Raw genomic sequence first — 12,320 nt, 5'->3', positions numbered from 1 at the left:
CCAGCCCGCGCCCGCCCCGGCGCACTCCTGTGCGGCCCGCGCCGCCCAGCGCCGCGTGACCGCCCATTCCTCCGGGGACCCCCAGCGCCCCGGCCACACCTACCCGAGCCCCGCCCCGCGGTGCAACTCCGCCGTGGCCTGCGGGTGGGCGGGCGGCAGTCGCGTCGCCCGCACCCCGCGCAGCCTTCACCTTGCCGGCATTGGCTCACCCACACGGGGCTGGGGGTTTGGAGCGGATTTGTTTTTTTAAACATTTTCCAGCAGACCACATCCCCGCCCCCCCGCTGGCGGTCCCCCGCCCCCCGCACATATACCCTGCACACACGCACGCACACACACACACACCCGGCGCGCACAGACACACGCTCCCTCCCTCCGCGCTCTACCCCTCGCCCGCCCGCCGCGCACGCAGCCGGCCCCGGCTCCCGGCGCCCCGCGCCCCGCGCTCCGCGCCCCGCGCCCCGCCACCGCCGCCGCCGAGCAAAGCCGGGCTGGGCTTGGAGCTGCTCATGGAGAAAGTGCCAGGCGAGATGGAGATCGAGCGCAGAGAGCGGAGCGAGGAGCTGTCCGAGGCGGAGAGGAAGGCGGTGCAGGCTACGTGGGCCCGGCTCTATGCCAACTGCGAGGACGTGGGGGTGGCCATCCTGGTGAGGTAGGTGTCGCCTGGCCCGGCCAGGCCCTGGGCAGGGAGGGCGGCAGCGGTTCCGGGCAGAGGCGGGCTGGGCCCGGGTCCGAGCTCCAGCGCCACCTCCCCAGCCGCGAATGGGGCCGGTCCGAGGTCGGCGGGGCAGGCAGCGTGGGGCGCCTTGGGGTGAACGAAGCCTTGGTTGAGCCTTCCCTGGCTCCGGCGCGGTGCTCACCAGGAACTAGGAACCAGATGCAGGAGAGCACCTCGGTCCTCCTCCTCTCCCCAGCCTCAGAACTCCTTGCTCGGCCAGCGACCCTAGACACCCAGCCAAGCTGTCAGACACACACATTTTTCTGGCCTTTCAAAGGGAGTAGCAGGGGCACCCCATTTTAGAGATGGGAAAACTGAGGCTCAACTAAGAAGGGGGACAAAGAGAAGCAGACCCCTGTCTCCAGCTCAGCCGCTTGCCGGATTCACAGCCTCTTGGAAGAACAGAGAGCAAAGAGCAGAGGTTGAGAAGGAGGAGAGCACGGGGGTCCAGTGTTCCCAGCTGCCCTCTTCCTGCTGGAGGGCAGGGGCCAGCAGGAGCTCCCAGGGCAGGCACAGGTGAGTGGAGAAGCAAACAGTCCCCTAGGATACAATCCCTGCTGAGTTAGGAGGGTGAGGAGAAGAAGAGAGAAGCTTCAGGAGACAGGGCCTAACCCTAAAACCCCCCACCTAGGGAGGAAATGCAGTGGTTTGGGCTCAGGGGTCATTCAGGCACCACATGCCCCCGAGAAACCCACAAACAGAGAGCACCCCGTTCTTCACACACCTGCGCATAGAGCACACACACCATCCTCATAGAGGTGATGTGTCCAAGCCTCGAAAGCTAGTCACTGACTCTAGCTACAAATCCATGCTCTCTTCCCACACGTGCTGGTCCCTGGGGGTGCAGGCGGAGGAGCCCCAGACCATGCTCACCCTCAAGCCCCTGTTCTTGGCAAAGGAAAGTGGTCAAATCTAGGCCAGAGTAGGGCAGCCTTGTCATGTGCAGACGGCGTGAAGCCTCGCTCTGGAAGGGCAGCTTTAGTGCATGCCTGACTCCCAGGCCAGCTCCGTCTCCAGCTTCTTCTCCCTGTGGCCTCTCCCAAGCATGGGACCTATCCAGTTCCACCATGATATGCCCTGATTCCAACTCAGAAGCAGATTTTGGAGGAAAAACAGCAGGAAGCCCTTCTAAGGAGTTACAGGAGTGCTCCTGAGGATAGGGCAGCTATCTCAGCAGCCCCCAGGCCCAGCAACACAGCTGGGAGTGGCAGGAAGCTAAGAGGGACATTGGGATACTAGGGCCTCAGACGCTCGGAACCGCCGATCCCCACACGTGCTGGCACCCACACAAGGACACAGTGGGTAGCAGAGCCGCAGACGCGCCAGACTGCATCCTCGGAGGGCGCCGTCAGCCGCATGTCAGCACCTGCAGCCCACCGGCCTCGCATGCATCTGGCACACTCATGTGTCACCATGAAGAAGTGAGGCAGGGTCTTCAGGACCTTGGAGGTTTTCTGTCCCAACCCCTGCCATGTACCTGTGCGGATACGTGGAGGAAGGGCTCACCATCCACATCTCGGGGCACCAGTGACCCTCCCCAGGAAGGGGACCAGGGAGGGGCAGATGCCAAGGGGGAAATCAAACACCGAGACCAGGGCCATGTCTGGGCAGTCCGAGTTTTCAGCTTGGATTTCTTTCTCTCTCTACACCCCTCTTCCAGTTCCCTGGGCTGGGGGCCTGGGCCTGGGCTGGGGGAGGTCATTACCAATGGGCTCAGTGCCCAGAGTAACCCCTCACTACTCTGACTCCACTTCTGTGTGGACTAGAGCCCAGCCCCAGGACAGCCTGGCCCAGCTTTGTCTCAGCCACTCCCTGCCAGCCCAAGCCCCGCAGGGCTTTGCTTTCCTTTTTCTCTCCTCCTGTCTCTGTCCAGGGCCTGGTCAGTGGGGAAAGGGGAGGAAAGGGGGATAAGGGTTCCTGAAGGTCCCTCCTCAGATCCTAGGCCCGTCCGTCTTGACACAGCGCCCTGTCTTCCCACACACAATGTACACATCCTCAAGGTCAAGGCCCCAGCTGCAGCCCTCTGGCCAGCACTCTCACCTCTGCCCTCCCCACTGCGCCAGGCCAGTGCCATCAGCCCTTATTAGCCTGCAAGGCAGGAAGGAGGCAGCTGCACCTCCACATCCCCAACCTGGAGAAGTTGCCACGTTGATGGGGGTGGAGGAGGCGTTGCTTTCGGAGCCTGAGGCAGACCCCACATTTCCATTCCCTGCCAAGGAGGAGACCAAGAGGGAACACCCACCCTCCCTCCTGGTTGTAACTCTGACACCTTCCTCCTCACACTCAGACAGGCCTATTTCAGGCTCTCTTGGAAGCCCAGATGTCTCTGGGAGCTGAGAAACTCCCCAGGGCTGGCTGTGGAGACTCCTCCCTGGCAGCACAGGCTGAGATCGGGAGGGTCTCAGGTGGAAACATCTCGGAGCCAGGAGGAAGGAGCCAGGCACATGGGCCCCAGGGGCCACAGAACCATGGAGGGTCTGGGTGGGGGCTCCCTGAGACTGTCATTCCTCAGGGCCACAACCCGGTGGTGGGTGTTGAGGCAGGAGACACCTGGTTACCAGGCCACGATCCCCTGGCACAGCTGTCTCCAGGCAGTGTCGGGGAACTGTCAAAGTAGGGCCTGCCTGGGCCCTTTCCTGGCGCTGCCATCTATTTTGTTGGGCAATCTCGGACATCAATTCCTAATTCATAGGATGAGGATTAAAACAGTACCTATCTCAGGAGAGAACTGCAAGGATTCGTGAGATCATACAGTAAGTGCTCAATAAATGTTCCCTGTTCTTTCCTCATCAGTAAAATAGAAGTAATACCTGCTTAGCTGTGGCAATTAAATACAATAACAGGCCGGGCATGGTGGCTCACACCTGTAATCCCAGCACTTTGGGAGGCTGAGGCAGACAGATCACTGGAGGTCAGGAGTTCAACACCAGCCTGGCCAGCATGGTAAAACCCCGTCTCTACTAAAAACACAAAAGTTAGCCAGGTGTGGTGGCGGGTACCTGTAATCCCAGCTAACTCGGGAGTCTGAGGCAGGAGAATCCCTTGAACCCGGTAGGCAGAGGTTGCAGGGAGCCAAGATTGCGCCACTGCACTCCAGCCTGGACAACAGAGTAAGATTCTGTCTCAAAAAGAAAAAAGAAAAGAAAAGAAAAGAAAAAGTATAAAAACACTGTAACACATCAGGCAAATATATATATATCATTGTTAATATTTTGTGTCAGGATCTTGCTCTGTCACCCAAGCTGGAGTGCAGTGGTGCCATCAAGGCTCACTGCAGCCTCCAATCCTGGGCTCATGATGCGATCGGATCTTCCTGCTGCAGCCTCCCAAGTAGCTAGGAGTATAGATGGGCATCACCACACCCAGCCAATTTTTTTCTTTTTTTCTGGAGACAGGATCTCACTATGTTGCCCAGGCTGGTCTCGAACTGGCCTCAAGTGATCTTCCTGCCTTGGCCTCCCAAAGTTCTGGGATTACAAGCATAAGCCACCACACCTGGCCTCTTATTATTATCATTATCATTATTTCTTTTGATTCAGGATCTCCCTCTGTCACCCAGGCTGGAGTGCAGTGGCACAATCTTGGCTCCCTGTAGCCTTGGCCTCCAAGTGATCCTCTCACTTTAGACTCCTGAGTAGCTGGAATCAAAGGTGTGCGCCACCACACCTGGCTAATTTTTTGTATTTTGTAGAGACAGGGTTTGCCACATTGCCGAGGCTGGTCTCAAACGCCTGAGCTCAAGCAGTCCACCCGCCTTGGCATCGTAAAGTGCTAGCATTACAGGCGTGAGCCACCGTGCCTGGCCATATCATTATTTTTTTTTTTTTTGAGACGGAGTCTCGCTCTGCCGCCCAGGCTGGAGTGCTGTGGCCGGATCTCAGCTCACTGCAAGCTCCGCCTCCTGGGTTTAAGCCATTCTCCTGCCTCAGCCTCCCGAGTTGCTGGGACTACAGGCGCCCGTCACTGCGCCCGGCTTGTTTTTTTTTGTATTTTTTAGTAGAGACGGGGTTTCACCGTGTTAGCCAGGATGGTCTCGATCTCCTGACCTCCTGATCCACCCGTCTCGGCCTCCCAAAGTGCTGGGATTACAGGCTTGAGCCACCGCGCCCGGCCCATATCATTATTTTTTATTGCAATTGTAAAACCTCCAAAGTTTGAGATGCTTGTTTAAGTCCCAATTGGGTTTTTCACATTTGTCCCCCATTACAGTGCTTCTCCAGAAAATTCAATGTATTTTCAAACCCATCGCCTCACGTGTCCTCACCCGTGTGTCCATGAAGCAGTGAGCGCAGCCCTCCTCTCGCCCTTCTACAGACAGGGAGCTTGTGAAGCAGTTTGCCCAAGATCACAGTTGGCCTCTGGGAGGGGCCCTCCTGAGTCTCCACACAGACTGTGCCCTGGTCACTGTGCAAACTTCCCCCGCCAATAGCAGCTCCACCACCAGCAGGGACGACCCGTTCAGATGCCCTCTCCACATCTGTTCTAGCCCTCACACCTGAGACTTGATTGCTGGCCAAAGGGCTGCTTCCGCAAATTATCAGCTCTCTCTGATCACAAAGGGGACACATGAAGGGGCAGAACAACCTGGAAGAACAGGTCCAGGACACTCCATAAATTTTCTGGGGATTCACTTAAGTTATGTAAGTTCTGATTGAGTCCGTACCCATGTCTCACATGATATCCAGCTTCGACAGGGAGAGGAGGTGCAAAAGTCATTGTCGGCTGGGCGTGGTGGCTCGCACCTGTAATCCCCACACTCTGGAAGGCTGAGGCAGGTGGATCACCTGAGGTCAGGAATTTGAGACCAGCCTCCAACATGGTGAAACCCCGTCTCTACTAAAAATACAAAAAATTAGCTAGCCAGGCGTGGTGACGGATGCCTGTAGTCCCAGCTATTCAGGAAGCTAAGGCAAGAGAATCACTTGAACCCAGGAGGCAGAGATTGCAGTGAGCCAAGATTGCACCACTGCACTCCAGCCTGGACGACAGAGTGAGACTCCATCTCAAAAAAAAAAAAAAAGCTGTTGTCATTTTCCACACTGCAGCGCCCCAGCTAGGGCAGGGGGTCAGAGGGTGCGTGAGAGCCTTGGGATCCTGTCTGACAGGCTGGAAGGAGGGCAGGGAAGGTCACCCGAGTGGTGCCAATGGCCTTGGGGGCAAAGCATTTCGCCTGGGCCAGTCTGCTCCAGGTAAGGCATGTCTGACACAGGAAAAGGGTAGTAGAAAGGAATGTGGCTCACCCGAGGAACATTTTCCCAACGGTAAGTAAAGCCACTGAGCCAGGACTGGGATGATGCGAGTATAGTGGGGAATGTGGACATGAGTTTGAAGAAGTGGGTGGGGGACAATTCAGAAGTCTGGAATGCCGGGTTAAGGAGTTTCGCTGTGGCAGACAATAGGGAGCCATTGAATGCTTTCAAGCATGAGCATGACTTCATGAAAGCAGTATTTTGGGAGAATCAGAACAGTTTCAGACCAACTGGAGAGGATTTAATTTCAGATCAACTCATGATTGCAGAACCTGAGCTCTTACCGTCTCAGCTATGACTAGAGCAGGGCCTGAAGAGGGTGTAGAGTTTGGGAAGGAAGCAAGAAGCGAGGAAGACAGAGGCCTGGGAGAGGAAGCCACCAGCCTGGGCAAGCCTGGCAGATAGACACGGCTAGACTTGGTAGGGGCGAGCCGGCTTGGCCAGAGCAAGGAGGGTCTATGCTGAGGTCTACGGATGGTAGTGAAAACAGTGATGGTGCAGGGGTTGGGGGGACTGGGGTCCACTTCTTCAGCCCCCACTATCCTGGCAGCTTCAGGGTGGGCCCGAGGCAGCTTCCAGCTTCAGCGACCACCCCTGTTCCTCTTGCCAGGTTCTTTGTGAACTTCCCCTCGGCCAAGCAGTACTTCAGCCAGTTCAAGCACATGGAGGAACCCCTGGAGATGGAGCGGAGCCCCCAGCTGCGGAAGCACGCCTGCCGAGTCATGGGGGCTCTCAACACTGTCGTGGAGAACCTGCACGACCCCGACAAGGTGTCCTCTGTGCTGGCCCTTGTGGGGAAAGCCCATGCCCTCAAGCACAAGGTGGAACCAGTGTACTTCAAGGTATGCGCCCTGATCTGCTGCAGAGCCGCCACCGCCCACGCTTCATGGCCATCTGCAGCTCGCAGGCTCTGGGAGGGCTCCCTGGGGCAGCAGAGGTGATCCCCTGAGTGGCTTCGAGAGGGAGGGGCAGTGCCCGGCAGCAGGATGGAGGGGCTCAGTCCAGGGTAACCCTTGTCCTGAGAGCACTGGGTTCCAGAGCTGCCAGACTGTTGTGTTAGGAATGATCCTCTTGGCCACACATGGGGCGGAGGGGCCTGGGGATTGCGGGACGCAGGGTGCCCAGGCATTCACTCCCCCTTCCTCCCTTTGCCCCCAGATCCTCTCTGGGGTCATTCTGGAGGTGGTCGCCGAGGAATGTGCCAATGACTTCCCACCTGAGACGCAGAGAGCCTGGGCCAAGCTGCGTGGCCTCATCTACAGCCACGTGACCGCTGCCTACAAGGAAGTGGGCTGGGTGCAGCAGGTCCCCAACGCCACCACGTGAGGAGGCGGGCGAGGGTGGGCTGGGCAGCCTCCCCGCCATGTCTTGTCCTGTCCCCGAGGTCTCCCATCTCTCCTGGGGCCCTGGGGCTGACCACCTGGGCAGGCACACTTGAGGCAGGCCAACTCTGGGGTCTGACATGTAAGAACAGGAATAATAGGAAAAGGCCTTCAAGATGGCTCCCCTGTGACTTCAGGCTGTGCAGAGCCATGAGCCCTGAGCAAAAATCCTCCCAAAGCGCCTTCCCCTTCCCTAGAGCCAGAGAGTGCTCAGAACACCCAAAGCCACAGCTGCCCAGGCAGAGAGGCGCCAGAGGCTCCTGGCGGGAAGGTCCGATCGTCAGGCTTAGAGGCAGCCCAGGCCAGCCCAGCCACTTCCTCCCTGGGTGCCAATCACAAGAGGCTGTTTTTCCATCTCATGCCGACCAGTGCTGCTAAATGCCCTCTGCCTCAACAGGGCTACAGCCAGGAGGATCACGAGGACACATACACACACACATGCCCCAGCCCACGAGGGAGCTACATGGGTGTCACTCACACGCACACAAGCAAGGGGATGTTTACTTCCAGGCTGACCTGGAGGCTGGGCTTCCAGTTCTGGGCCCAGGAGGTGGCTCAAGGAGGGTGGCCGGCCTCTGTGACTCCTGCTGACTCGGAGCGTGAGGGGAGGGCTAGCCCCCAGACGTGGCAGTTGGGAACACTCAGCCTCCCTGGGCCCCCAGGGGGAGGCTGACTCTGGGAGCTGAATGGAGAGGCGGAGGCAAGGCTGGAGTAGGAAGGAGTGAGAGGAGCGGAGGCGGGAATGGGAAGCAGAGGTCAGCTAGCAGCCCAGGACACGCGTGGTAGGGAAACATTCCCAGCAGTTTCCCATGGAAAAGGCGGCGTCTCCCGCCGGGCTCCGCATGGGCCCCCAAGACTGCCGGCCCTCCTGTTCACAGGCACAGCTCCTGGAGGAGGTCCCCTGAGGGCAGCTGGGGACGCCAGGCCTCCTGCCCTTCCTGCTGCTGACCACACTGGCCTCGGGCTGGCTCCTGCTCCCCTCCCCCTTCTCCCGTCAGCACCACCCCAAGAGAGTGGAGTCCTCGGGAACTGCTGGCTGGAGCCAAGCCAACTCCAGATGTGCACAGCTGGGCCCTGGCCTGCCTGAGACCTAGGAGTCAATGGGAAACAAGCAGATGTTGGCCCAGCAGAGGAGGGCACTGGCAGAGCGTGGAGAGCTGTGGTTGCCTCCTCACTCCCCATCAGCTGTCACCCAGAGGGTCCCAGGAAAAGACAGGGAAGAGGAGGGGAGGGGGCTTGCTTGCCCTCCCACCCCTTTCCCCAGGCAAGCTCTGCTGCCAAAGATGAGTTTGTTTACAGCCAGGACACAAGACTTCCTGCTTCCAGAGAAAAGGGCTTTTTTACAAGGGCCAAGAGGGACTGGAAAGAGAGCTGGCTGGGCGCGAGCTCCAGTGAATCAGAAACACATGGCCCAAGTTCCCCAGCACGCTGCCCATCCTGCCCTCCCCACCCTGCCCTAGGGACTAAGATCTCTCCAAACCCCAAACATTTGGAAACTGCCGAAGTCTCCTCCTCCGCCCACTTCTGCTCCTTGTGGACTGAATGGAGATGGGCTACCGTGGAAACTGACACCCCACGGGGGTTAGCTCCCAGCCGTCAAGTGGTGGGGTTGCCCCGCATCCCTTTACATCCTCCAGCCCACCCCTAGTGTCCCTGGCCTGAGCCTGCAGAGCCTCTGGCTGCCAGGGTCCCCACGGGCTTGAGGGTGGGACAGAGTTACAGAGCAGAGTCGTAGAAGGCCCTCGCCCAACTTCTCTTATCAGGGAAGCAGGGGTGGGCCAGGCGTCACCGTTTATTGAGCTGTCTCTGCTCCAGGGTGTGCGCCTTTGTGTGGGTGGGGGCGGGGGGGCACGATGATTGCAGTGGGCGCTGTGTGTACCGAGAATACGAGAATACAGATGGGTGGCCCAAGGAGGGACGAGACAGGCCCGACAGAATGCGCCACATTTCAGAATTAATGGAAAAAGAGCTCACATTGGTATGGTGCTATGCAGTTTGTGAAACACTTTTTTACCCAGTTTGTCACAAGACAGACATTATTCACATTTTAGAGAAAAAGATCCGGAGCTCCCATGGGCCAGCAGACTTGCCTGAGATCACACTGCAGGTTCGTAGCAGGACGGAGACTAGAACTTGGGTCTCACGGTTGCTTTCAACTGCACTGTGCCGGCTCTCTTGGCAGGAAGTGAGCTTCGCCAGCCCCAGGTCCTCCCCCTTTCCCCCAAGGGTCCTTCCCTGCCTCTGGTAACGTATGTCCTTCCCTTCCTATCTCATCCACAGCCCACCAGCCACACTGCCCTCTTCGGGGCCGTAGGACCCCTCCCTCCACCCCCCTCCCTGGCAGCACCTTGAGCAGAAGGCCGAGTTCTGAAGACCCTCCTTGACGCTCCATTTCTGGGTGCCAAGAAAGCTGGAGGAATCCCTGACTCAACTTCCCCGAAGGAGGCCTCTGTGGCGGCCACGGTCCCCCACTGGAGCTTCCGGGAGGCGGCGCTGGCTGCCTGGATGCTGACCCCAGCACGGCGGGCAGGGTGGGGGACCCTTCCTGCTCGCAGAGCGGGGCCCACTCTTCTTAGCTTTTCTACTCACTGTTAGAGAGAGACCTAGCTGAGCAGCTGGCAGGAAGCGGGACAGGTCTAGGAGACCCTTGGGGAATAAACCAGCCCCGTTTCTATCAGCCCAGCCGGCATGCAGGTCTCCACATCACCATCTAGAGTATCACGCACACATCTACCATATATACAGATATATTCTATATACGAGCTATATATAAATATATATATACACATATATATACACACGTACATATCTAGAATGTGTATCCACGGGGCCCAGAAGCCTCGGTTTGGCCCCCACCTGTGAGTGGGGCAGGGAGCTGTTCCGGTTGTGCAGAGAACAGAGTGTTCTGGCAAAAAGGAAATCCCACAGCAGCTCAGAGGACCTGGGCCTGGAGGGGTAGGGCTGGGGCTACCCGGCTTGGCGGCAAAGCCCAGCGCTTCTCAGACCAGCTCCCCACACTCCTGAATTCCACTTCCAGGCAGAAAGGAGTGGGCTCCCCCTGCTCCCTCAGAGGAACTGACTCACTGACTGCCCTAGAATGGGCAAGGGCAGAGCGAAGTTCTGGATGGGATGAGCGCACTAGTGGAGGGGCCTCCATCCAGAAACCTCCACTGCCAGCCCCACCTGCCTTGGCCACCAGGGTAGCCCCGGGTAATCCGGGCTGCTGGGCAGCAGGTTGGCGAGACCACATGCCTGGGTCTCCCCCCTCAGCCCTGAGGGCCGAGGGCTTTCTCCACCCCCCTCTCCTCCTGGCCGGCAGTCGGCCCTGTCTATTCATGTGCGCCAGCCTTGCCGGGGGGCCCCCATGTGTGCCCCTTGGTCACATGTATTGTCTCCAAGGATGTTTTGCTGCTGTGGCTCCTATGCCTGTGTCCCCTCCTGGCCCATCCTCATCTTCATCTGTGTAACTGCCTGTCCTCCTTTTCTAGTTTCTGATGTTTGTAACCAGACCCAGCTGTGTCATTAAACAGACCTGTTCTTGCTGTACCTGTGCACACTCGTGCAGTCTCTTCCTGCCACCTGCCCTCACCTCTGTCCCCCATCCCTGGTTCTGGGCTCAGGCCTTTTTCTTGAAAGTCCTCCCCTGACCTCCCACACCAAGGGCACCCCATCCCCTGTCCCACACCAAGGGCACCCCATCACCTGTGTCTCACCTTTGGCTCCCCCGGGCTTCTCTCTAAATTGGGGATTAAGATTGCTGTGAGTTCCTCACCTGATTCATCAGGAACACAGGGCTGGAAACTGGAACTGGGGTTTTGTGGGGGCTGGGGGAGGTCAGCCTTGTTAAAAGGTCAGGAGGCAAGGCTGGGCACGGTGCCTCACGCCTGTAATCCCAGCACTTTGGGAGGCCAAGGCGGGCGGGTCATTTGAGGTCAGGAGATCAAGACCATCCTGGCCAACGTGATAAAACCCCATCTCTACTAAAAATACGAAAATTAGCCAGGCATGGTGGCGCGCACCTGTAGTCCCGCTACTCAAGAGGCTGAGGCAGGAGAATCGCTTGAACCCAGGAGGAGGAGGTTGCAGTGAGTCGAGATAGTGCCTCTGCCTGTGTGACAGAACAAGACTCCGTCTCAACAACAACAACAAAAGTCAGGAGGTTTTTAAGGTTTGGTTCTGGAAATCTCCTCCCAGGAAGGGTACAATAGGGAGGAAGGAATCAGAGGCGAGATATCCATACAAAAGGCCCTGTTTGTCCCAGTGCTTTAGTGATAGAGCCAAGGATTGAACCTTGACCTTCTTTCTTTTTTTTTTTTTTTTTTTTTTTTTTTTTTTGAGACGGAGTCTCGCTCTGTCGCCCAGGCTGGAGTGCAGTGGCCGGATCTCAGCTCACTGCAAGCTCCGCCTCCCAGGTTTACGCCATTCTCTCGCCTCAGCCTCCCGAGTAGCTGGGACTACAGGCGCCCGCCATCTCGCCCGGCTAATATTTTGTATTTTTTTTAGTAGAGACGGGGTTTCACCGTGTTAGCCAGGATGGTCTCGATCTCCTGACCTCGTGATCCGCCCGTCTCGGCCTCCCAAAGTGCTGGGATTACAGGCTTGAGCCACCGCGCCCGGCCGACCTTCTTTCTTTTAGACGGAGTTTCGCTGTTGTTGCCCAGGCTGGAGTGCAATGGCACGATCTCAGCTCACCGCAACCTCTGCCTCATGGGTTCAAGCGATTCTCTTGCCTCAGCCTCCCAAGTAGCTGGGATTACAGGCATGAACCACCATGCCCGGCTAATTTTTGTATTTTTTAGTAGAGACGGGGTTTCAGCATGTTGGCCAGTATGGTCTTGATCTCCTGACTTCAGGTAATCCGCCCACCTCGGCCTCCCAAAGTGCTGGGATTACAGGCATGAGCCACCGCGCCTGGCCTGAACCTTGACCTTCTAGACCTGAACACGGGAGGCTGTGCATACGCAGAGCTGA

At 57.9% G+C, this 12,320-nt stretch overlaps 1 protein-coding gene across 2 annotated transcripts; it reads left to right on the top strand.

Annotated features, from left to right (window-relative positions):
- Positions 1-139: 139 nt before the first annotated feature.
- On the top strand, positions 140-10,895 carry CYGB (cytoglobin). 2 transcript variants are annotated; one of them, XM_033182297.1, is made up of 5 exons: positions 140-652; positions 6,578-6,809; positions 7,126-7,289; positions 9,401-9,456; positions 9,630-10,895. In XM_033182297.1, the coding sequence occupies exons 1-4, from the start codon at positions 510-512 to the stop codon at positions 9,441-9,443; spliced, it is 582 nt and encodes a 193-aa protein (XP_033038188.1). In that variant the 5' UTR covers positions 140-509; the 3' UTR covers positions 9,444-9,456; positions 9,630-10,895. The 2 variants fall into 2 exon arrangements, with proteins under 2 accessions (XP_033038188.1, XP_033038189.1); XM_033182298.1 differs by lacking the exon at positions 9,401-9,456.
- Positions 10,896-12,320: the final 1,425 nt, after the last annotated feature.

Source organism: Trachypithecus francoisi, unplaced genomic scaffold (genome assembly GCF_009764315.1).
Source record: "Trachypithecus francoisi isolate TF-2019V2 unplaced genomic scaffold, Tfra_2.0 Lachesis_group20, whole genome shotgun sequence".
Taxonomy (NCBI): domain Eukaryota; kingdom Metazoa; phylum Chordata; class Mammalia; order Primates; family Cercopithecidae; genus Trachypithecus; species Trachypithecus francoisi.
The sequence above is the reverse complement of the archived record's forward strand: the minus strand, read 5'-3'. Positions and strand labels throughout refer to the sequence as shown.

Bases quoted from the DNA above. Each gene is read 5' to 3' on its own strand.
- CYGB (XM_033182297.1), top strand. From the start codon at position 510: ATGGAGAAAGTGCCAGGCGAGATGGAGATCGAGCGCAGAGAGCGGAGC. The intron at 653-6,577 runs GTAGGTGTCGCC...TCCTCTTGCCAG, and splicing joins GGGGTGGCCATCCTGGTGAG to GTTCTTTGTGAACTTCCCCT. The intron at 6,810-7,125 runs GTATGCGCCCTG...CTTTGCCCCCAG, and splicing joins TGGAACCAGTGTACTTCAAG to ATCCTCTCTGGGGTCATTCT.